This window comes from Thalia democratica, chromosome 3, assembly GCF_965202585.1.
Source record: "Thalia democratica chromosome 3, ktThaDemo2.hap1.1, whole genome shotgun sequence".
In the NCBI taxonomy this organism is placed as follows: Eukaryota; Metazoa; Chordata; class Thaliacea; order Salpida; family Salpidae; genus Thalia; species Thalia democratica.
The window spans coordinates 98,110,997-98,138,226 of record NC_139167.1 but is presented as its reverse complement, the minus strand read 5'-3'; the positions used below and the strand labels follow the sequence as shown (position 1 = coordinate 98,138,226).

Sequence of the window (27,230 nt, the reverse complement as noted above, 5' to 3'; positions counted from 1 at the left end):
GAGAGCTAAACGCTGAAAGCGTTAAACACAAAAAAGGGGACTTTTCCCAAATTAAGGTAGTTTCTATCACAGACCCTAGAACTACAAAACTATTCTGAGTTTACTATTAAGTTTACTTTAAAAATAAAAAAAAATACACGTTTTTTTTTTATTACTTGTATGTAAAAACTTTTTAGTTTAAAAAAAGTTTTTATAACTAGAAATTTTCCTAAGTCTTCTAACATTTCTTAAAGTCTAAAAAATTGTTTGTTTTTGAAAAGCTGTGATTAAAGCAATGAAATAAAAGAAGAACAAAATTGTCGAAAAAAAATATATATAGTCAATTAAAAACTTAAAACAACATAAAATATTAGTTATATTTAGTACTTTATGATCAAGTGAACAGTTTCATTATATATATATTTTTTTGTTTATTAGTTCTTAATTACTACAAATTTTAAAAACATTATTAAAAACAGGTATGTTTTAATTAAACATAACTTAATATCATTTTGAATATGCAAAATTGTATACTATACTGGAAAAAAAGTATTACAAAACTGTTACTAGGAAGTGTAAAGTTTTATACTTAAAATAATAAGTAGTACAAAAATAATTTGCTCAAAACAACCGAATTTCATCAATATTAATTTTACGTACCTAGATATATTTTTTTAACTTTTACTGTTGCTTTAAGTAGTTTAAAACTAAAATCTATGAGTTTTTCTGATGAATTTTAAATTAAAAAATAATTTTGATGTAAAAAAAAAAACATTTCTACGTCAATTTTAAACACCAAGAAACATAAATTCTATATTAGCTTTCATTTTTATTGAGTAATAATCACTATTATGGTTTAAAACAGGACTTACTGTTTAATTGTGAAGTTAAAAAATATAATGAATGATATCATGAAAATTTTTAAGTTATATATAGACAACAAATTGTATATCAATAAAATATCTTTATTTGATAAAGTTATGATTTTTACTAAAAAACTGTTTAACAACTAAATTGTAAAAAAAATGTAAGTTTAAACATGCATATAAAAATATAAATTCAAACTTACATTTTATATAAATACATATGAGCTAAATAAAATACTTTTGTAAGTTCAGTTTTTAAAAAGTTATGTTTCTTATGTTTAGAAATACTTCTTATATAATGTTTTTATGAAACTATAATTGGTTAATTATAACTAACATAGTTTAAGATAGTTGTGAAATTTTGAAATTTGATTGTCTTTTATTTTTTACGGTTACAAGTTTTGACCGTTCAATACTTGCAAAACCATAAACAATTTACTGTGTTTAAAAATTTTACCTAAAAATGATAGAGTTCATCGGCTATAACATATAAAATCAATATAATAATTGTAAAAATATTTAATAACTTGTGATAGTTATAACATTTACTATTTATGTATTTTAGCAGTAAATATATATTTTTATTCATTGAATAGTCTTTTTTAAAGAATAGCTATACACTTTTTTGTCAAACAACCGATGCAAGTTTTTTTTAGCATTTTATGACTAAAATGGGGTCGTTTATGTCGAGTTCAATACCAGATAGAAAAACGCAAAAAATACATATTTCTGTTTATCCATTAAAAATTTTGTATGAAAACAGATACTGCAACCAAGATAGTTTCAGTACTTTTGTTTGTGGAGGAAGAACTATAAAAAATAAAGTTGTAAATAGTGTTCATATACAAGATGGTCGTGAACTTAAATGTGAAAAGCTAACTTACATGCCAAACGAATTGTATAGTTGCAAAACAGCAGTTATTAGTTCAAATTTGTTTGTATTGGGTGGATATCTGCAGAATGGAGCATATGATAGATCTATTAGAAAGTTTTGTATTATAACTAAGACCTGGTCAAATATAATGCAGATCAAGAACTTATATGCAGAAGAAAGTTTTAACTGTGTTTGTTCTTTCATGAAAAACTTATATGTCATAACTAGAATTGGTAGATGTTTTGCTTACAATTTGAAAAATAACAAATGGACACTAAAAGCTGCAGCAATGACATATAGATATAGTGTAGCTTGTACAGTTTTTGAAGGTAAGATCTTTGTTACCGGAGGTAGAAATGGGGGTTTTATAATAAAACGAGTTGAAGTATATGATCATTATGTAAACGAATGGACTAACTTTCCTGACATGATTAAAGAAAGAAATTATCATGCTTCAGTTAGCATGGGTAACAAGTTGTTTCTAGTTGGTGGACAGTATATTTCAAGTATAGAAGTTTTTGACAGTTTTTCTATAAAATTCACTTTGTTAACACCCATACTTTCTTGTCCTAAAGTTAAACCAATCCAAAGTTCCAAAGTCATTCATTTCCCTCTTACTGTAATGCAATTTGTAATGGTAATAAATTTTCAAAATTTTACAAATTTTTTTTTGTGTTTAATACAAAAGTATATATCTACGATATTAGCAAAAACTAGTGGTCACTTAAAATGTGCGAAAAATTAAACAATATTTCTCGCTCAAGTTTTTTTAAATTTTACACAGAATAAATTTAATGACTTTTGGTTGAACAAAAATAATTTGTTGATATACTTTATTGTGTTTTTTAAAATGATATTATTTTTGTTCGTTGTTATTTATAATTTCACTAATATAAACAATTTTGTACATAATTAATGAAGGACATTTCATGTTTAATTCTGTGTTATCTTTATACTTAAAATGTTTAATATTTAACCTTGTTTTAAAACAAAAAATAAAATTTATACTTAACTGAAATAATAGACTGTAATCAAATTAATTTAACGTTTGTATGAAAATAAAATAAGACAAAATTTGTTTGATACCAATTATTAATCGATTATTTCTTGTTTACGTCATAATACTTCTCTAAAACTTTTCTTCTGAAATTTTTAACGCAAAAAATTATTTACAAACGTAACAATTTTATTAATCTGTTATTATCTAATGTTGCTCTAAATAATTAAAACATGTTAACAATAATGCCAAAAAAACTATGTTTAAAAGATTATTTATTCTAAAAGTTTAACTATTTTTAAGTTTTGTACTTTTGATCAAAGTAAGATTATTCTTTAAATGTATATATTTTTTAAAATAACATGTTCTTTAATTTTATCAAAACAAAACATTTATAAACATTTTGATACATTAACCCCTCTCTATTCTTAAATCGTTATATTGTTGTTAAGCTACAAAAACTTCTTAAATAAATTTAAAAAAATTATCAACTACTGTAAATGAAGCTGTTCATGTCAGCAGGTATATAATGTTTCGTGGTCATACAAACAGTTATTGGTTTTTTTGTAACAAATAGTTTGAAATAAGCATGTAATTCAGAAAAGTTTAAAATATAACCATTGTATAGAAGTATAGCTAGGTATATTTGTTATTCAATTTATTTATTAGTTAGTGCACGTATATCTTTAAGAAAACTGTCATAAAATTTTTTTTTAGGAGTCGCTGTGCAGATTCTTAAATTTAAGGAAATAAGTTGGTATTTAAAGTAACTAAAACTTATTCTTTTTGACGATGCATTAGTATGATTATACTCTATTTAATATGTTATACAGCATTTTGTCGATTTTATTTGACCATGGTCAAAGTAAATATATTAATATATTTTTGTTAATATTTAATAGTTATAAAGCTTGCAAGCTTATAACGTATGTTTAAAAGATAAAACTCATACTATGTTTTGTATATTTGTATACATAAAAATTTGTTTTTGATGTGGTAAAATTTAAAAAAGTTTTTAATGTAAAATATTAATTAACCCTAAACCTAGTTAAGTAATTGGGTTGCAGTTGGATTCAAATGTATTGTAAATGACGTTCAAAACGATTAAAGACTAACCTTTACTGAATGTTTAGGAAACAAAATAGTTTCAAAAAATTAAAAAAAGAAACAAAGTTATTTCTAAAAAAATTCAAAAGTTTCTAATTTATTTCTATTACACTGATCTCATCATTTATTTAACCTAAATGTTTCAATAAAACTTCAATTTATTCGCGACTTTTAGATGAAAAAAGTTTAATCAGATCTTGATAATTTTCTTCAAACTGTTAATTTTAGCATTTTTATGTAATTTCAAGCTAAAACTTAAAACATTTATAAATGTGTTAATACTTTTTGCTTTAAAATTCTAAGTAAATAGCGATTACGAAATTTAAGCTTTATTTTATGACAGTCATGAATAACTAACACAAAACTATAGAAACAACACAAAAGTTTTGTTAAATTAAACACGGTTTTAACATTAATGCATATAGCTAGAAACTATTATTAGTTCTAAAATCAGTGAAGCTTCTACTCGACTTCAATCTGAGTTGTATCTAATTTAAGTTGAACAAATCAAGCTATTTAAAATTTTGATATACTTTTTTGAACAACTGTGATTAATAACATCATAAACAAACTTTCTGAACCTTTCTTAGCTAAAATTAAAATATTATTACCAACACAAACGGCTTTAAAGTAAGATAGATTTATACTATTTATAAAAGGAGAATTAATGAATCTAAATTTTATTTAAAGCTGTCAAAGACTTTGCTATTCGTATTATTATATCCACCAATAACAGTTTATTACCCATAATAACTGAAGCATGAAATTTTATAGTTTTAATCATATTAGGTAAATAAGTCCATTTGTTTACATAATAGTCTCATGCTTATAGTGATTCATTATGTACACCTCCATTAATAACAAATTTGCCTTCAAAAACTGTGAAAGTTGCTCTAGATCTTAGTTTACTTAGTTTAAGATATTTGAGCTCATTTGTCATTTATTAAATTGCAAAAAAACATCTATCAGTTTCATGAAGAACATATAAGTTTTTCTTAAATTTACAAACAAATAAATATTTATTATTGATATAATTGAGTTTTATATGTTGTTATTGACTCATCAAAGTTTTAGTTTTATTACAAAACTTTACAACAGATGAATTAAAATTTTACCTTGCAAATTTTCACCCAAAACAAACAAGTCTGAATCAATAACAATAGAGGTCTTCGGTTATGTAGGTATACATTTTACATCTACATCAGTTTAGGTTCATCTAGTTTAAAAAAAAAATACTTTTTCCTATCTTTTATTCAATCTTCCACAAACTAAAATACTGAAATCATCTTTGTTGCAAAGGCTGTTTTTATACAAATTTTTGTTGAAAAATCTAAAGTTTTTTTATTCTATTGTTACTTCAGGTGTTAAGTTTGATGTCAATCACTCGATTTAATTTCAAATAACTGGAAAAATTTAAAATAAATCATCCTCAGATAAACATAAACATAATATGTTTCAAAACTGAGTAGATTGCATGATTTGAAAATTAAAAACAAAGTAGTTATCTTACTTTATTTAAACTACTAGTAAGCTCTAATTTTAAAACAAGCTTTGATTTAATTCAAATTTCTATATTTTAATTGCACAAAATTAGGATACCTTCGTAGTTTACAATTTTAAAAGATATCAAACATTTGATGATTAGAAATAAATACATACACGTTTTTTTATTATATTTGTCGAAATAGATCATATTTCGTTTACTGTTTGATTTGATAACTTTCTTTATCTCAACAGTAGAAAAAGCTTGAAGAACAATGACTATACTATTTATTACTTATATGAGAAATTATTAGTTAGGTAAAAAATATTGATTAAAAAAATATTGATAAGAACTATAAAAATGTATTTAAACTTAACATACTATTTTTTATTTTTAAAATACTTAAAATATTTATAATATTTATTCAAATTTAACAATTTTTTAAAATGATAATCATGGTTTATTTATAAACATCACCAAGATACATTAATACATATTAAAAAAAAGTTAACAGTTTCAGAATATATTTAAAGTATTTAGAAGTATTTAAAATTTAAAATGTGATTATTTTTGATATTTTGATTATAAGTCGAAGAGCATAAGCTGTTGCAAAAAAAATAATTTCAACTCTTTAATGTGATTAATAGTTTTGTTCACTACTGTTATTGATATTTGTTAACCATATAATATTAAAAGAATCATTAAATAAAATTAAATAAATAGATTCAATAATTTCGTATTTTATTTGCATTTCGTTCTCTTTGTGAGCACGTAGTTAGTTTGGCGTATTTGGTTTTGCTTATAGCGCATTTTTCGCTTTAGTTGGGTGACTTTCTACATTAATTCTTTTGCTTTCATTTCATTTACTACTTAAAACCGTCTATTTTGCCCTCAAGTAAGCTAAAATAAACTCGAAATTTAAATTAGTAAAATAACAGGCAAAACTTAAAGTTTATATTATTTTTAGTGTTTGAAATTTATAAGAAGTTAAATTTTTGAAAAATAAATTTTTCTATTGTATTTTTGATACAAATTAGAAGTTAAGGTCTTAAATTATCTACAAGTATTAAGATGATAAAGTAATTTTACTTCAAGCGTGTTCTATAGACAAAAACTATTGTATAAAAAAAATTATGTATCTAGTCTAATATTTTTTATTACATATAAAATTGCTTAGAAATACAGAATTAGTAATTTTTCCACAAAAGTCCTAAGTTATTCCATAAATTTTAATACTCCATGCTTTTTGTCTTTACCGTCAAATTCTAGGTTTTATAAGTTGTTCAGGTGTTATTGCAACTTGTATAATAACAAATTTTTGCTTTTAGCTTTAATAAAAATTAGTGATATTAATTATAACAGTACTTACCTCCTATAGCCTTTTCAGTTTTAGCTAAATATTACTATATTATTATAATACATAAAATTTTAATAATAATTAGCTAAATATTATTTTTCATATTATTTTAAAATTTCTGTATTAAAACTGGCTATTTAAGTCAAAATTATTATTTTTAGTTTTTATATCGTAATATAAAGTTTTATTCGTCACATTTGCTTATATTTATTAACCATATTAGATTTAAAAAGATAATTAATTTGAAGTTAAATATCTATGTATTGGTAGTTGCTATTTGATTTGCATTCGCTTTGAGAGAACTTAGTTAGTTTAGTGTATTTGTTTATGCTTATAGCGTATTTTTCGCTTTAGTTGTGCTGATTTTTAGTTTGTTATTCTATCTTATTAACAACGTTATTTTGCCGTGTTTAAGCACTTAACTCAAGTAACGATACTGGATGTTTTAAGTTAAGCTGTTAGTATTTTGATTTGTTGTAATTTGTTTAATTAAAGACACATTTTTTTAAAATCTATTACTATGTAACAGCTATAGATAAAACGAAACAAAAAAAAAACACATTAACAAATTTTATATAAAAAAAAATGTAAAAAATACAAAATATTATGAAAAAATTACTTTAAATCTCCCTTTTTGCATAAACTTGTTTTCAATTGGTTTTTTTTTCCTTTGTCGTGTCAAACTATATGTGAAGTTACATTTCAAAATTTAATTAATAAACTTACAATACTTTATTTGGTTCCTTCTACATTTAGTTTGGATAATAAAACTAGTTGTAGAAGTAAGCAAACAAATTGCTGCAATAAAACGTATGTATGCTTGTTACTATAGTTAATTCAAAATTTATAGAGCTTAACATTATTTAAAATGTAGATTTGAACGCCTAATGAATAATTTCATAATTAAAAATAATAAAAATAAGTTAAATAGACTTTAAAAAAATGTTTTAGTTATACTTCATCGTTTGAACAAGAGTTGATAGAACTTAAAATATGAATGAAATTTAAAACAATCAAAAGATAAATAAACTTTTACTAACCTATTTATATGTTTTAAGTAAGCAAAAAATGAAATAAATTAGCAAAAATATTTAAAACATAAGTAATTTTTTTTTAATTATTTTAAATTGTGATAATCAGAGCTTTATTTTAAAATTGCGTTCTTTATTAATAAATCGTATACTTAAAATAGTTCAGCTCATTATTTTTTACATATTTAAAGTTAATTAATCAAAGTTTTTTTTTAGCATTATTTTGATAAAAGTAAATATAAGTAAACTAGTAAACAAACAATTGTTAATTAAAAACGTCTGTACAAATTGTACCTTAATACAAAAAAGTTTTAACCTACTTGTTTTAATCAATAATTTTTTTTTAGTTTATAAATACATATAAAACTTGGAGACATTACTTTATATTAATCTAATTATTATTCAGAAGTTTTTTAGTCTACATAACTTATTATTATGTTTAATTTAAATCTAAGAAACCTTCTCTAGATAACTTCTTTGTAGTAAACATGTAGATTAAACAACAAAACTATTTAATAAATAAATTGTACAACAAAGTACTTAAATACTATGAAAAATTGTAGGTACGTTTTGTAAAAACATATATAAGCTTTGCAAAAAATAGCTTTATTGACTTAAATTTTTGTTAAGTATTTTATTTATTAAAATCGATTTTTTCAAAGCTATGTTTCTGATGTATAAATATACATTTATAAAATTGATTTTTATAGTATGTGTTTTTATTTGAAAATTAGTTAGAAACTTTAAATAGTCGTGAAATTTTTAGAACTTATTACTTCTGTAATGCTACGAAAGTTTTGAAGACACAATAGTAACCAAACACAAATAATAAACTTAGTTTTTGATATTTTAACAGAAAGTTAACTGAATAATAATAAAACCTATCAAATTAATATATTAAGAAATCATCTAAACTAAACTCTATTTAACATATATCATCTATAACAATATTTAAGTATCTTAATGTAATATACTCTCTTACTTAAAACATAAATTTTTAATACTTGCTCTTTAGTAAAATTAACGTTAGAGATTAATTGTTTTTTATTGAACATTCGTATTTTCGTAAAACCATATCAAATTTACAACTTACAACAAGTATTTATTATACGGTATTAATATCAAATACTATTTATTTACTTAAAAAGTGTTTGTTATAGGAGAGTTATAATACGTTTATCTGACAAACAACAGATTAGAATTTTTTGAAGTTTCTCTGAAGTTAGTGAAGTTTTTTTTGTCTAAATCGAGACCAGAAGCAACAATGCAACAAAGAAAAAGGTTAGATATTCTACCAAAAGTTTTGTATGAAAACAGATATTGCAATCAAAAAGATTTTAGTGTTCTAGTATGTGGAGGACAAGGTAAAGGATGTCAAGTTTTAAACAGTGTTTACAAACTAGATGGTCCTGAATTAGTATGTGAAAAGTATACATGTATGCCAAAGGAACTTTACAAATGCAAAACTGCTGTTATTAACCATAATTTGGTTATTTTGGGTGGGATTTCGCAAAATAAAAAGTTAAATGGAGTTGTTGAAATGTTTTGTAACAAAACTAAAACTTGGTCACTTAAAATGCATTTATGTCTAGACAGCAACAATTTTTGTGTTTGTACTTTTAAGAAAAAGTTATATGTTATTAGTGGAATCGGTAAATGTTTTGTTTACATTTTGGAAAATAAAAAATTGACCCAATTATCTAAAACAAAGAAAAGTAGATATGACGCAACTTGTACAGTTTTTGAAGGTAAAATTGTAGTTACTGGAGGTTATAACCACAACTTAGTTGAAGCATATGATTATTATAAAAATATATGGACCAATTTTCCAGGTATGAATGAAAAAAGATATCTTCATGCTTCAGTTAGTATGGGTAATAAGTTGTTTGTTATTGGTGGATATAATATCACAAGTTGTGAAATATTTGACAGTTATTCAAGAAAATTTACTTTGGTAAAATCGTGTATCAATTCTGTAAAGGTGAGTAGAATTGTTTTGAATGCTATATGTACTGATAATAAAGTTTTAGTTTTTTCTTTGAATTCTTATCACACTGGTACATGTATGTTAATATATGATGTTATAAAAAATAAGTTGTCACAAAGTACATGCAGTAAAATAAGGGATATAAGTCATTTATGTTTTGTGAAGTTCTATAAAAACTAACATTTACAGCAAAGAACAATTTTTCTTCATAAATTAATGTTATTTTGTTTCTTCTACATGTCTTTATTTAAAATTTCTACCATTTTTTCGATAATATTAAAATTAGTTTCATGCGGTAATTTATGTTGTAAATTTTGATAAAAGCATTCATATTTTGATCAATGTTATCTCTTTACTAAACGTACAAATATTATCTTATTTAATTTATTATAAAGTTATTTCTGAAAAACAAAATCATCACTTGTATTTGTATTTGAGCTAGTTTAAATATAACGCATACAGTTACATTAAAATTAGTTCTTACGTTATTTTATGTTTTGATTATATAATAAAAGCAATAAATGATTTGATCTGTGTCATCTATTTAATTTGCGTTTAAAAATTCTCTTTCTCATTTAATTGTAAACACATTGAGGTCAAAAACCGATATTTTTATTTGTAATTGAGGTAGTTTAAATATAACGCAATGGATACATTTATTTTCTAAACAAAAGTTTACACGTGCAAATTTATATCAAAAACTTAGCATAAAAATATGGTTTTAATACATTTGAATAAACTACATTTTAATCATTTATCTAGTTTGCATAGACTTGACTTTTATTTTTTTTAATATTCTAATAAATATAGCATTTATTTAAAAATAATAAGATTTAAGTTAAAAAAACAAAACAAAGACTTGTGTTAAGTCCAAGTATTATATATTATTTATTATTACCAAAAAAGTAAAATGAATAATAAATCGTTAACTAGTTATATAGACAAAAATAAATCGGCAAAGGCAATAATTTTATATTTATTTTTTACAATGTAAAACTTGTTAGAGTTAATCGGTGCTGAATGTTTTTTTATGTGTTAAAAAAAGTGGTTTGAATTTTAATAAATTGCTTATCTGCTCACCAAACATACTAAAATTGTGAGTTTTTTAAGCAATGCAATTCGCAATTGTTTAGTAAAAAATTTTTGTTTAATTAACTATTTTAGTAAGTACCGGAGTTCCTTTTTTAAAAACCACATTTAATTATGTACCTACTTAATTTCAAATCTTTTTTGTCTTATTTAATTTTAGTTTTATTGCTCCTTGTCTTCAGGTGACTAAATTGAATGCAAACTTCTAAAGTAGAAATAAAATAACCAAAAACATATTTGTTTATTTTAAAATTATTAAAGTAAAATGTTATATTAACTATTTAAATATATTTTACTAAGTGTAAAAATTAAGGTTTAATTTTTAGCTTTCACTGTATAAAGTTATTTTTTGTTTTAATTATTTTAAGCTAAACACTAGCCAAATTTATTGAATGTTTTTACTATATAACCTTAAAGTATTGAAAAATAAACACTGTAGGTATTAAATAGATTCAAATTATTTTTATTTAGTTTATTAATAGATTTATTATTTGTGAGTGCATATTAGTCTTTTTTATGAAATCTTCATACTTAAACTTCTATTTAAAGTTCTGTTAAAACAAAATGACGTTTCTTATGATTCAAACACACCACTAGTCTTTAGATTGATGCAAACAAAAACTTAAAATTTATTCTTGACCTTTTTTTTGGTTTACTTAGCTTTATTACGAAAATAAGAAGTGTTCTGAACAAAGTGATAGACAATTTAAAGGAAGGCTTGATTTTAGTATACTTAAAATTATTACAAAAATTAAAATCTTAATTGCTTTTTTTTTCAGAGTGTCTTTCGGAAAAAGCGTCTTCGTGCGATATAAATCTTTAAAGTTTCATGCCATATCAATAAAATTAAAAAAAGTTACTTAACATTAAAAAAGATTGAGTTATTTGTAACATTTTCTCTTACTTAATTAAAAATCAATTGCTACAAAAATATTTTAAAAAGTATGTTTTATTTAAAAAAAAACAAGGCATGTAAAAAGTTATCAAAAAAAAGTACTTTACAAGTTAATTTAATTTAAGAACTAAAACAAATTACCCATTATTAAGAATAAAACTCTTATTGATAATTATAATATGTAGAATAAACATAATACCATAACTGACCAAAAAATGTTGGTTTTATTTCAACGTAACATAGTTTACAGTATGTATTTAAAAAACATATATCTGTTTTATTTGAATTAGTTTAATTTTGTGGTATTATTTAATTTTGTTGTAAACATCGAAAAAAAAGTAATTAATTAATGAGTTTTTGTAAAACTATATGTATCATACTTGTACTATTGATAAATGTACATATTAGCTTAAAAGTAACATTCAGATGCTTCAGTTAAAACTAAAACACCTAAACTCTGCATTTAAATTCTTCTAATAAAAAAAGCTAATGTGCGAATTAGCAAAACTAGTTTTTATAGCAGAAAGTTAAAAGAATAAACATAATAAAATTCTTAGTATACTAAACGCAGTATGACTATAAATGTAAAAAGTTAAAAGAAAGAATAAGTCAACAAAGAGAGAAGTTTTCTATTTTTAATATAAATCTGAGGTGTACTTAATCTAACTTAAACCAGTTAGATATATAAGGTTTAAACATTTTTTTGCCTGCTGTTATAACTAATGTTTTTAATTAGATTATAAGTCTAATGTACTTTTGTGTTACTTGCTAAAAACTTGGTTTTTTCTAAGTATTTCTAAGTTTTAAATTATCTGAACTGAAATGAGGTATTTTTGATATATTTTTATTTTAAGTGTTGTATTCCTAAATATGTTAAAACAAAAATAAAAAATCAAGTTATTTTAATACTGAATTTTTCTATGTACATATCATAATTTAAAAACCTTCAATACTTTTTAAGCATATTTTTTTTCTTAAAAAAAAACAATATTTTGAAAAGTTTGTTTTCGCATGGCCTTTGCAAGTTTTTTTTTTGTAGACTAATAATGAAATTTTTTTCTGGTTATAAATTTACGGTCATCAACACGTTTAAAGTTTCTTAAGTTATCTGAAGTTAATTTAAAGTGTTTTCATCAAGTTTATAACCAGAAGAAACAACGCAAGAAGGAAAAAGTTTTAATTTTCCAAAAAACATTTTGTATGAAAATAGATATTGCAACCAAGATGATTTCAGTATTTAAGTAAGTGGAGGAATCGATAAAACACGTCGATCTGTAAACAGTTTTATAAACTAGATGGTCCTAAATTAACTTGTGAAAAGTATACATGTATGCCATAGGAACTCAACAACTGTAAAACTGCTGTTGTTTACTCTGATTTGATTATTTTGATGGGTTACCTCATACAAGTGGTTACAATAAATCTGTTAGAAAATTTTGTATTAAAAATAAAACTTGGTCATTTAGTAAGCAAATAAAAATACAGAACACTAGTTTTCGTGTGTGTTGCTTCATGAAAAACTTGTATGTAATCAATGGTGGATGTTTTTCATACAATCTCAAAAATACCAAATGGAGTCAAAAAGCAAGCACGAAGCAAACTAGATGTTATGCAGCGTGGACTTTCTATGAAGGTAAAATTGTTGTTGTTGGAGGTGAAACGTACAATCATATATCGAAATCATTTTAAGCATATGATTATTGTAAAAATAAATTGACTTACTTACCTGATATGATTGAAGAAAGATGTAGGATTCTACGAAGTGATCGGGTTCTTAGTTTATTTTTTGAACGTAAAAAAGATTTTCAACAGAATTAGCTACAAAGTATTGTACTGTTGTACGGAAAATGTTAAATCAACAAAAAGATGTCACAACAAGTAAGTACTATGTAAATTACACCATACGAAATATCATGAGAACAAGACGTACAACTACCGCAACAAAGTTTCATGCTCCTTAAGTAATAAGTGGTTGCAGAAAATGTTATATACAAAGCTACAATCACTACTCAGAATGAAAACAAGGAATACATAGGTTCCACGGGAGGCCAATTCAAAAGAGATGGTACGCACACGATATTGATATTAGAAATGAAAATAACACAGGAACATAACTTTCCAAGTACATTTGGTTATTAAAAAACAATAACACATGCTACGAAATAAAATGAAACATCATGCATAAGATTAGAGAAATAAAAAATGTAGGTTGGATCTGTAAGACTTGCAGCTTGTAAAAAATTGAGATAGCACTTGCTGACAAAAAACCAATTTTAAATAAAAAACAAGAGCTTTTTTACACCTGTCCACACTTTAGAAAGTTCTATTTTAAAACTTAGAGGAACTTAGATAAACGTAACTGTTAATTTTGTTTTTGTTTGTTAATTTTTACTGTACTTTTGTTTGTTAAACGCTATTTTGTTTTGTGTTGTTATAAGCTACATTTAAATCTGTATAAATTATAAATAATTGTACGTATAAAGACTGCTGTTTGATTTTTTTTTGTTTATATAATAATTTTTCGTTCACTTTAATAATAATGTTAAATTGACGTAATGCTTTTTTTTTAATTTATAAGTTTGATTATATTAATTGTTTTGCACTATTTTTTTTAGTTATCAATCGTCTTATTTTTTATTTTGTAAGTATGGAGATCCCTAGGACATAAAAGTTATTGCCTTTGTTTAAAAAAAAAATTAATATCAAGGTAAAAATATATAACAGTAATCTTTAAAAAAATATTATTATTTTACGGTGCTTAGATTATTACACTTTTGAGTTAACAAGGGTAATTGTACAAAAAGTTTTATAAATAGTAGAAAACGCTTTACTTTAAAAGTTTAATTTCATAACAACTATAAAAACCTTAAAAATTTTGAACGTCTAGAAATAATATTTAAATATTTTCAAGGTTTTAAAAATGCAGTTTATCTAAAATTATTAGTTTTAAATAATTTTTTCAAGTTACATTTTTATTTTAAGTTTTTTTAACACTACAGCATTTTTATACCATTTCTAAAATTTAGGCAACAAGAAAATCACAAATTTTAAAGAATTTAACGTTTGTACGATGTTTTAAGTTTATTCAAAGATTAGTTTTGATTTTTTTCATTGCATAAAAATAACAGTTTTATTTAATTTAACACATACACTTTAAAACTTTTCTTTTTTTATGTTACTGAAAAATTATAAGTTTATTTTTACTTAATTTCATATATGTTTTAGTTAGATTACAGTGCTACAGCCAAGAATATTTTCTATTAAAAACTCAAATATACAAAAAATATGTAATAATTTCTGTAACTAAAAGAGTAAGTAGGCCAATTTTATTTTTGTTTTTAACGCTAAATGATATTACTTTAAAGAAATCAAAACATTTTTTACTAGCAGTCACTTATGCTAACTATATGAAAGATAGTCAATAAAAATTGCAGTAAAAATTGTTGTTTGTTTTCTTGTTTTGAGACACAAAATATAGTACCTACTTTGCTGGAATATTAATAACTTTTGTTGAAATAAATATTTTAAAAAAGTGTTTTGTATGATAATAAATTGTATAAAGTCTGTAGATCAGGGGCGTGTTTTGACTGGTTTCCTGTTTCCTGTGAACTCCATGAAAAAAAAGAAAAGATAAAATAAAAAAAGATTTTTAGAATATCACTAAAAACATTGTTTATTGACTTTATTTTGGTTATTTGATAAACTTTAAATAATGAATGTTGAATTTATAACACTGAAAGATAAAAAAGTTTACTTAACAAAAAATGCTCCTTTTTGCCAAGCTGAAATAGATTTTAAATAAAACTTTAATTGTGACGTCATAATAGGTAAAAACTTTAAAATAGCATTTTTTTTCTAGGAAACTTTTTACTAAGATGCTCTTAGTAAAATTAAATAATAAATAATTATTTAATATAAAGTATAAATAATAGTATAAATAATTTTTGATACAGTATTGCTTTTGAACTAGTAAGTACAATTTTACCTTAAAAATGTCCAATATAATTACTAAAGTTTTTTTTATCAAGTTTGTTGTTTGTAATAATGTTGTGTTAAGCTTTTGTACTTTAAAATATATATTTTTTGTTTATGTGTCAACCAACTGGATTTTAACCTTAAAAAGTTCAGTTTAAAGAATTTTCAGATAATCTTTAAACCACTACACTTTGCTGGCAACTTATTCTTTTATCATTAAATGATGTTTTGATATATATAGTTGTTTTATTTTTGTATATCTGTTGGCCAAAAAGTTGGTTCGTGATTTATTGAAATTTTTAATTCTGAGAGATTTTAAAATCATTATTTGAATTTCTGCAACATCGGGCAAACATTTAATTATAATTAGAGATATTTTATTTTTTTTATAAAAGTCTAAACATTTTTTGGTAATTACCTAGGATGATGTCGCAACAATATCAAGCTGAAATTATATTGTGTTTAATATCTTTTTGAACCATAGTTTATATGATTGATCTAAAATTATTCTTCGTTTTAAACAAGTTATATAAATACATAATTAGAACTAAATTCATTTACAATAAACTAAAATAGTTAGTTGATTCTACAGCATAAGAATGTATATAAGTTATTGTATCATTTGCTTTATTTTAAAAATGAAAGAAATTAAATATTCAAGCTTTATTGATTAATTGATAAACAAGTTTTATTTATGTATTTATAAAATGTATTTTTTATTCCTATATTTATGGTTTGAATTTAATATAATTTCAGCTTGATATTGGTGCAACATCATCCAAGGTAATTACCCATTTTTTAGTGAAACTTGAGTTTTTATAGACTAAAGTAATTGAAAAAATGTTTTTCTTACAAATAAATTTTTTCCAGCTCTTTTAGTTTTAATTTATCTAGATTTAATACAGTATAGTACATAAAAATATAATATTTTTCCATTAATACTTAAATGTTTATTTTTTTTCTAAGCAGAAAAAATAATTTTAAACACAGAGTTTTTCAGCTAAGTATTGCGTTCTTATAGCTAAGTAATGCGTACTTGAGCGGAAAATTAATAAAAAAAAAATTGTGAACCCCCTTTTAAAAAAGTCTAAACATGCCTCTGGTGTAGATTTATGCTTTAAAACAAATTTTAAACCAGTTTCTTTATAAAAAAAATATAAAAATCAAAAACAAAACTTATCTGTTATAAACCAGCATAATAGTTAAACTATATATACCAAACGGCTCTATGTATACTAAGCTATCATATACTGGCAGTTCTTAAACTTTTAAGAAATTTTTACTAAACCGGATCTAAATTTTAGAACAAATTTTTTCTTACAAAGTTTTACTACAATAATGTACTTATAAAGAAGGATTCAAGAAATATATATTTTGTTAGTTACAGTGTTCTAACTATTTAATTTTTTTAGAATAACGTATTTATTTTTCTTCAAGTTTAGTATTAAAAATTAATGTTAGAACTATCTGAAAAAGTTTATGAATAATGAATTCGTTCATGTAAAATCATATAACGAAAACTGCTTAAGTAAAACTTTAATTTTTAAGTTTATCTAATTTTTTTTCAAACCAAACGCAACTAAATAGTTTAATGTATTTGCAATTATTATCTTATTAATGATAAATTAGTGTATATATATGTATATAAAATGTATTAATTTTTACAAGGTTTGTATAGTAAATATAACGCTTAAATCTGTTTAGGACACAGTCAATGTTCGTTTGTGGTTTTTACAAAATAAAAAAAAAATCAAATTTTTGTAAATATAGAACTACAAAACTTCAATGCATATATAAGATTATAAAGCTTTAAGGTTCAAAACCTTCTTTAATCAATTTTCAATAAAAATTATAAAAACTGAAGCTTAATTTTGCAACTAAGTTGAAAATAGCAAAAACTTATTTCTAGACGTAAACAATTCAAAACTGCGTAAAACAGAGTTTGGAAAAAGGTTTAAAATTTTAAATAAAATAATTATTTTTTTATGTTAAAGTAAATTTAAATGATATGATAGTAACCTTAAAATTAAAACTATCTGCATTAAATAGGAACTATTTGATCTAAACTATTGTTAATAAGTATTTAGGGTTATCAATAAAATTAAAATAAGTATCCCTTTAACACAATAACTTAACATCATGACAAATGTTAAATTATGAATATATCTAGCTTTAGTTTCCATACCAATGTTATATTTTTTAAACCTTGACAATTTGAATGCTTATTAGTTTATTTTTTTAGTTTTTTTAATCAAATGAGTGATTTTTTACTTTTAGAATAAAAACAGATGAGATTCCACACATTTAACCTACTTTTCAATTAGTTTTCGATTAGTCGATATGTCGATTAGTTTTAACAAATATTTAGAAATATTTATAACTCAAATGAAATTGTATTTATAGCATATGATAACTAATATTATTGGCTTTATTAGAAATACTATTCGCGAAGAGTTGAATTAGTTTTATTTCTGTTTAAGATAAAGTAAATCAAGAGTAATATTTGTTATAGATTTGTGTAAAATTCTTAAGTTCTAAACTTTTCTTAACAATTTTATGTATAAGAAATCGAATATCGTTATTACTTCCCAGTTTCTTATCTCCGACTTATTTATTCATTTCAGACAAACTCAAATTTAGAAAAACTTTTTTTAACACAAAAAATCAACAACAACAACAGTCTTAACAGAATTAAAGCACAAGTTGAATTACAAATTTGTAAATACAACATACAGTTTAACGAAAAATAAATCAATTTTTTAACGCATGGGTAAGAACACACCATTTATGGTTTTTGACAACGTAGATGGATACGATAGTTTTACTATTCTGCCTAGAAAACACCACAATGTTAAAGCCAATAGTAACGGCTCGAACACTGAAATTATTCGGTAGGGTTAAATGAGTTGATTGTAATAAAGTAAACTGTCTTGAACAACTGTTGAACATTTCAGCACTAAAATTATAACATCCACCTAAAATAAAAATAAAATTCTATACTAATACCCATACTAACTGAAGCATGATAACCATTTTTTTAATCATATCAGTTAGATAAGACCAACTACTTTCATAATGATCTGTTTTTGAAAAACCACCAGACACAACAATTTTACCTTCAAAAACTGTAAAAATACCACCATATTTCGATTTTTTAGTATTAGCTAATTGACTCCAATTGTTTGATTTCAAATTGTAAACAACACATTTACCACTCAAGCTTATAACATACAAGTTGTTTTTCGAAAGAACAAATACAATAATAGTTTTTGTCTTGGTTCAATTGAGTTTTACATGACCAAGTTTGAGTTTTGTTACTAAATTTTCAACAGATGCATTGAAATTTGCATCTTGCAAATTTTCACCCAAAACAAACTGAATCAAATCTGAATCAATAACAACAGTTCTACAGTCATGGAGGTCTTCGGGTATGTAGGTTACCTTTTACATGTTAGTTTAGGACCATTTAATTTAAAACCACTATCTACTGCTTCGTTTTGTTTATTATATCTTCCATAAACTAAAACACTAAAATCATCTTGGCTGCAATACCAATTTTATACAAAACTTTTAGTGGAAAATCAAAACTTTCAGTTCTTGTTTTGAATTTGGTAAAAGTGCATTCATTTAATTTCACACATTTTCCCTTTTCAGTTTGAAAGTTGATTATTTCGATTATTTTTACTTTAGGTCATAAACTTGACATTAACAAACCCATTATATTAAAGAAGAAAAGGAAATTGAAGTGCTCTGTTTTATCTAAAAATTTTAGATTACAACATATAAATAAATATCTATTAATGGTTAATAAATTTATATTTCAAAAAATTACGAAGTAGACAAACTATACTTTTAAAAAAATACATTTTGCTTATAAAAATTTATGTTGTTTTGAAGTTGTCAAATGTACAAAAAAGTTATGTTGTATTATACTAAATTTTGTTATAGTTTTTCATAAGTGTCTATTTTGTGTTCAAATTTTCTCAAAAGATACAAATTAAAAGTAAAAAATATTTCAAGTTTTTTATTCTTATTTAGACTAGTACTTAGTTGTTGCAAAGCCCAATTTTTTGCTAAGTAACATAATAGCATTGTGGACTAAAAATTAATTACTTGATAACATATTTACCTTTTTCTTTTATTTTATACAGACTACTAGTTATTTTAATCAACTTTAAGTACAATTTCAAATGAAGACTTTATTACTAAAATTTATCAATTTTCAAATATTATGTATTTTCCATAACAGAAAAATAAACTGCTCAAAATTATATTTTAAAAGTTTTAAACTTTTTTAATTTGACATTTTGATAAGTTATAATCTAAAAGTTTGAAAAAAGGTAATTTATCAAATAAAAAGGCTTGTTGTAAAAGTATCCAAAATAAAAATTGAGCATTAAAACAGGGGTCGGCAGGCAGTTGGTGGTCGCGGGCCAAGTTTCAAGTTTACAAAGTCTTCGCGATCGCAGTTTTAGTTTTAGTGACATTTGAATAATCTTTTGGTTTTAGTTTTAGTCACACTAGACAAAAGTTTTACTTTTATTCACCTCATCATTTTAAATAACTTTTAGCTATACATAGAATGACTATTTAAATTAAACTAAATTAAATTAGAATAAAATCTACATTGACTAATATACTTAAGTGTTAATAGACTATGTACTTTCATAAGCACTTACTTAGTTAAATTTAATACTTTTGTAGTTTTAAATACAATTTAACTCTCTATAAAAACCAAACTTGAAAGACAATTTATTAGTTATTTTTATATATTTGTTATATTATCAACCCCTTTTTTCATATTTCTAAAAATATTAACTTCAAAAAATAGTTTTTGCGTGTTAAATAGTTTACATTCATTAAAAAATTTAGTAATTAGTTAATTTAATAAAATTAATACCTGTTTGTATTATAGAAGGCTAGAACAAATTCTTTAAAATAATTAATTCTCGAATACTTAAATAAAATATTATATTAGTAACTAGTCTTTTACATGGTTGTCACTTAAAAAGCAAAAATGTCTGAGTTGTATAAAACCAGCCTAAGTTCATTAAAAGTTTAAAAAGCTAGTAAATCGTCGTAAATCAAGCTTAAGAACCTAGTAAAAATATTATCATCATTAAAAAGTACACAAAGTGTAAAAAAAACAAGAAAAAACTACAATAAGTAAACTACACTACAGTCATAAAAACTATTCTGGGAATTCTAAGATTTATTTCAAGTGTTTAAAATATAAGTTTCACACACATCTGAGTTTTCAAGCATTTTAAAATAGCCTGTTTGTGTAGCAACCCAATTAAAACAAAGTTTACAACATAAAGAAATAACAAAACTTATTAACAGTAAACAAATTACATGCCAAAAAAATATAAGTCAGCTGGAATGGACAATTAATTTTCTTAAACATTTTTAACAAAAGTATAAGACTTAATTGAGTCACTAGCGAAGAGAAAAACCTCTTTTTTATTAAGCATTACAACAACTCTTTATCTGCAATAAGAATTTCAAAATATTAGTTGTAAAATAAAAGACGAGCAACAAAAAAAAAACGTTAGTTAGGAGTTATTGCGAGAAACGATAAAAAACCAAATCATAAAAGTCAGTTCCAACAAAGCACATGATTATCTTCAGTAACTACAGAGTTATCAGAAAAAAGTTGTTAAGGCAAGTTATAAAGAAGCAAAATTTATTATTAATAATGAGATACCGTTTATAATTGAAAACTTCTTTTTAGAATTTTTGTTGTGTAGTATTGAAAAACTTTTGTTTATTTCTTCAATGACAACAAAAAGTCCTATTTAGGAAATGCATTAAGGTTATAAAGTCGCATAAATCAAATTATGACTTTAATCAATATGTTAAGATGAGAGCACTGATAGAAAAACTATTGCTCATCTGAGATTTTTTATTAGAGATGTTTTTAAACTTTGACACTTTAGTATAATTTCTTGGTTTAGTTCAAGCTAGAAGCACAACAATCGGTGAAATTTTACAAGTAAAGGTGCAATGCACCAAAAGTTTTTAGAAGTACAATTCCTTCTTTTATTTTTAGTATAAAGTTTAATTAAAGTTTAAAAAGTGTCTTATAAAGTATATAAATATTAAAAAACACTGTTAAGCTACTTTAGTATATTTTTTGTTAAAGAAATGTTTATTTGCTAAATTTTTTGTGTCAAATCAAAATTTCACTACTTTACATGTAAAAATTGTTTGAAACTCTAGTCTTTTTTAAAAAAATTTCAAATTAAAGTTTTTTTCCAAAATTTTTAAGCATAAATTTTCAAGTTCAAAGCTTGAACTTGATATATTATAACATAAATTATAACTGAAACTAACACTTTGGGTTGAGCAAAACTTACATCATAAGTTTAATTTGCCACTCTTTTAAGCAAAAAAGCCAGCCTGAATTAACAAAAACATTCTTGATATTTTTGTATACAAAAAACAATTCTAGCCAAAAACTTATAAAATGACTAGTTGGCCTGAGATTTGAAGTCTTAAAATAGTAATAGTCTGAGTGTGTGTCAATATTTATAAACTGGCCCTAAGTCTAGTTTATATTAAATAGGTAGCTCCAAAAAACAGCAAATGTGTGTATTGATATGCAAAGCATAAAAGTTAACTTAGTTTGACAAAATCAATGCTTGAAAAATGAAAATGTATACCTAACAAAAACTATATTAGTTTATGTCATATATATTGTTTTAATTTTGTCTGTACAAATTTAGATACTACATGTAGAAAAAACAAACTTAGAAAATTATGCATTAACTAAACTTAAACTAACTAAAGTATTTTATAAAAAGTGGTTTAAAATATGAGCATTTTTTTAAGTTGGTGTGCATATAAATTAGTTCAAGTGCAAAGAAAACTTCTAAAAAATTAAAATGTATCAAAACAAAACTTAAATAAACCTTTTTTTCTTATTACTATGTTATTTTAAATGTTTTTACACTAAAACATAACATTTACAAATAAAAAATATATAAAAGAAACTTAGGTATAAAAAATATTGGAAAGAACATCTAAGCTATAAAGAAATGACACTTTAGTTAATTACTGTGCATTACTTTTGTACAAAACGGAAAACATCTGCATTTAGTTTATTTGATAAATAGGTATAATATAACTAACTTATTAAATTCAAGCACTCTTTTTTCAGGTAATTACTTGCTGTTGTAAAAAAGAAGTTATTATGAAACTCAGAAAAATATCCTGTTAGAAAGCTAATCTGTCTTTTTCACATTTTTAAATTAAAGTAGTAACTTCTTCTAATTATTTCTAAATGTTATACAGAGAATTAAAACCAAACTAAAGAAATTAAATCGAAATACCGAAAAAAATTTTACTTGAAATATATTTTTGCTCAGCGGGCCACTTTTACATGCTCGCGGGCCACAAAATTTTCTTTCGCGGGCCGCATTCCATTCAAAAAAATAACGTGCTCGCGGGCCGCAGATTTACCCTTCACGGGCCGCAATTGGCCCGCGGGCCGCAGTTTGCCGACCCCTGCATTAAAATATATAAGTTGTTTAGATACTACTTAACTGTAGTTTACAAATGTTTTAAGTAAGTTGGGATTATTGAAAAAAAAAAAGATTTTTATAAATGTTCAGTTTTTTTCTCTAACTTTATCATTGTATTCTTTTATAGTATTGCTAAAAACTTATCCAAATAAAACAGCTTACGTCAACTATTTCAACTGACTTATACTAGGTTTATATTTTGTAACATTATGTTGGTTAGACAAAAAGTGAATAAACGAAAATAGTTTTCTTTAAAACTTTTTATAAATGTATAATATATTTTAATTCTTAATATAATCAGAATTTAGCGCTCGTAAGTAGTCTCTTTTTGAATAACGTGATATTTTTAAAAATCATTTATTGAAATTAACTTTAGTAATGAAAGCTTTAATGTTTTTGTCACGGGTTACACGTTTTGTCTCTGTAAATATGAATGTTGATAGGTTTAAAATTATATAACAGTTTGATTAGTTTAAAAAGTTAATAAGTTTCTCTAGTAAAAAAACATCTTTTGTTTAAGTATTTTGTTTTATATCAAATATATTACTAAAAACATAAAAAATTTTTTGTATGTTAAAGTTTTTAATAGTTATTTTGTATAGCTTATTAGTTTAAAGATTTTTTTAAACACTACTGATATATCTTTGAAATTCATATGCCGGTAAAATTATAAAATGTAATCTTTTAAAAATTAAAGTTAAAACATTATCAAAAATAGAATGTTTCATAATAATGTCAATACCAAGTTAATGTCGTATCAAATTATTAAATAGCTTATTAATTTTTCAATGTTTAAACCATTGAAACAATGAAACTTACTATATAGAGTAAAAAAGGAGATTTAAAAAAGTTATTAGATAACCTGATTTTTTTCCTGTACGTATCAAATTAAAAAAAACATTTAAATACTTTTCGTATACTTATAAAAGAATTAAACATTCAAAGTAAAGCATTTCTAACTCTCGATAATTTTTATTTCATTGAAATTTGCTTTCAGAATAAAATTATATATCTTTTAAAAGTAACAATACATTATTATAAGGTTTCAGTTATACGTATATCTTTCAAAATACTCTTTTAGGTGTACTTAAATTCTCAAAAGTTTGATGGGTTCAGTTTTATCAAATTTGCTACCAGGTAAAACAATACAAAAAAGAAAGAAAAAGTTCTAATTTTCTACCAAAAGTTTTGTACGAAAATAGATATTGCAAACAAGATGATTTCAGTGTTTTAGTTAGTGGAGGAAGGAATAAAGACAAAAAAGTTGTGAACAGTAAATATAAGCTAGAAGGTCCTGTACTTGATTGTGAAAAGTATACAAGTATGCCAAATGAACTCTATCGTTGTTAAACTGATGTTATTAATTCTGATTTGTTTGTTTTGGGTGGATGTTTGCAAAACAGTCAGTTTGATAAATCAATCAGAAAATTTCGTTATAAAGATAAAACTTGGTCATATATAGCGCAATTAAACCGAACTAACAAATACTTTTGTGTTTGTTCTTTCAAAAAAACTTGTATGGATTTTATTTTATTTACAACTTGATGTTAAAGAAGTGGACTCAGTTAGCTTATACAACAGAAAATAGAAACTGTACAGCTTTTACAGTTTTTGAAAGTAAAATTGTTGTTACTTGAGGTAGCTATATGAGATACAGTAACAGTTACTTATCCAAGTCAGTAGAAGCATATGATTATTACGAAGATAAATGGACTTACTTACCTGATATGATCAAAGAAAGATATCATCATGATTCAGTTAGCATGGGTAACAAGTTGTTTGTTATTGGTGGTTGCATTAATTCGTGTTGTGAAGTTTTAGATAGTTTTTCTAGAAAGTTTACTTTAATTAGTTCTAGTACTATGAAAACTTTAAAACTATTTAACTTCAAAGCTGTTTGTGTTGACTATAAAATTTTAGTTTTTGCTGAGTAACATTCTACATCAGAAGCAAATACTTTATATATGATGTTATTAGTGACATCTGGTCAGAAAAGGAGATTAAAACTCTTAACAATTTGACCGGCTCAAGTTATATTGTTTGCAGTTCAGATTAAAATGATCAAAAACTCATTTTGTTTGTAGATTTTTTTACTTTACTAAACAAAATGTTTATACTTCGTTCAGTATAATAACATTTTTGTTAAGTATTTATAGCTTCATTTTGCAATTAATATGTTGTTTATTTAAAAAAAGTTTGAAAAGTTAAGATATTTTAGTTTGATGTAATAAATCAGTATTGTTATGATCAGTTTGTAAAACATGCAAAATAAATTATAGGCCTGATTATATATAAATTTAAGTTGTTAAAACTATGTTGTATATATTGAGTTTAAATTCCCAAAAAAAAAAAACATTACTGTTATAAACAATTTAATTTACTTGTTCTCGTTGAGTAGATTTTTGAGTGTATTATACATTTACTTGAAGAATTCTGTAAAGCTAACTCGCATAAATAAACAAAGTTTTTTAAAATAGTTTCTTAGATAAAAAATAATTCTAGTTTTAAACATAAGATGATAACTATTCGAATTTTCGATTTATAAATTAAAGTGAATAAATTTATACCAATAAATGTCCTATGACAGAGATCGGAAAACTGCAGCGAGGAAAATGCGGCCAGAGAATTTTTGGCTGAGACATATAACTAAAAGCAAATTAAAAAAAAATTTTTCGTAGTAAAAGCTATCAGTTGTGAACATTTTTAAATTAAAACCTAACTGTTAGCTATTACTACGAAAAGGTTTTTTTTTCATAGTTTTTAAATATACTAAATAGTGCTTCAAAATTACTTGTTTTATTACATTTTTTGTTTAAAAGAGTATTTTTTTGTTGATCCCTACATAGTTTGAAATAAATGCGGCCCCCGGAGGATATTTTGTAACCAGCAACTTTTTTTAAGAAAGTTTATCCGTGAGTTATAAAAAGCTGCCGACCACTGTGCTATGAATATTCCTGCATATACTAAACTGCAACCCGTAAGCCACATAAGGTCAATGAAGAGTTAAAGTGCAGCCAGTGAGTAACTTTTAAATTAAATTTGGATACGATGATAAAACTTCAACCCGCGACCATGTAAATGTGGCATGAATATTAAAAAAACTTAAACTAGATAATCTGAGATTTTAAATGAAGAGATAAAAAGATCTTGGATAAAACTTACTGCTAAATTATTTAATTACATTAGATGTTGTGAGGTTTAAGTTCAAAGCAAAAACCGAAACTACAACTGCAGTTCGCCAGTTTTTTATTTTTATAGTTTGGCCAGCAAATGCCTGTCGACCCCCGCTCTGATAAAGCAACTGATACCATATAAAAATATTAAACATATTTACTTTTTCATGATCAAAAATGTTAATATCTTGAAACATGAATTTATTAGTCTATTTGAGTAACATTTCATATAGAGTTAAAATTTTAAAATATTATTAAATTTTGGATTTTAATTTTAAAAAGTCAACACAAAAAATAAACATTTTTAAAATCCTATAGGTTATATCAGGGGTTCCCAACCAGGGGTGCTCGCACCCCTTGGGGGTGCGAGGCAGCATTTCAGGGGGTGCGAGATGGCTTTTCATTTTTGTATGATAAATAAGGAGATTTTCACTCTCTGATAAAGTTTATACAATTAAAAAAGTACATTTTGTTATAAAAAGAAGTTAGCGCTAATTTTCTAATTTTCTGAATAAATTAACTTTATCAATCTGCATAGAGCAACAGCGCTTTTCTAGAAGTAAATTCATTTGACTTATTTCATTTAATAGCTGTTAGTTTGGAATTAACATTTCAGTAAAGCTTTCTTAGAGTTTTACACATGTAAATTTTAATCATCTATTCTTTAAATATTTTGTTTTCTTAATTTGCCATTAATTGTTTAAAACAGTTTATGAGCTAGCATCTATTTTTATTAAAATACTTAGATAAAAATTAGTATATCAGCAGATTTTTTATTAGCTGTTAAGAACAGGTTCTGTTAAGTCTATTACATTTATAATGTAATCTTTTATTAAGCTTAGTTGTGTAGAAAATGGTGCATAAAGTTTTAACATCAGTAAATTGTAAAAT

General features: G+C 23.7%; 1 protein-coding gene across 1 annotated transcript; it reads left to right on the top strand.

Annotated features, from left to right (window-relative positions):
• The first annotated feature begins 1,516 nt into the window (after nt 1-1,516).
• On the top strand, nt 1,517-26,753 carry LOC145832678 (spermatocyte protein spe-26-like). Its single transcript, XM_082939980.1, has 2 exons — nt 1,517-2,356; nt 26,658-26,753. Exons 1-2 carry the CDS (start codon nt 1,517-1,519, stop codon nt 26,751-26,753), a joined length of 936 nt encoding a protein of 311 aa, XP_082796106.1.
• Nucleotides 26,754-27,230: the final 477 nt, after the last annotated feature.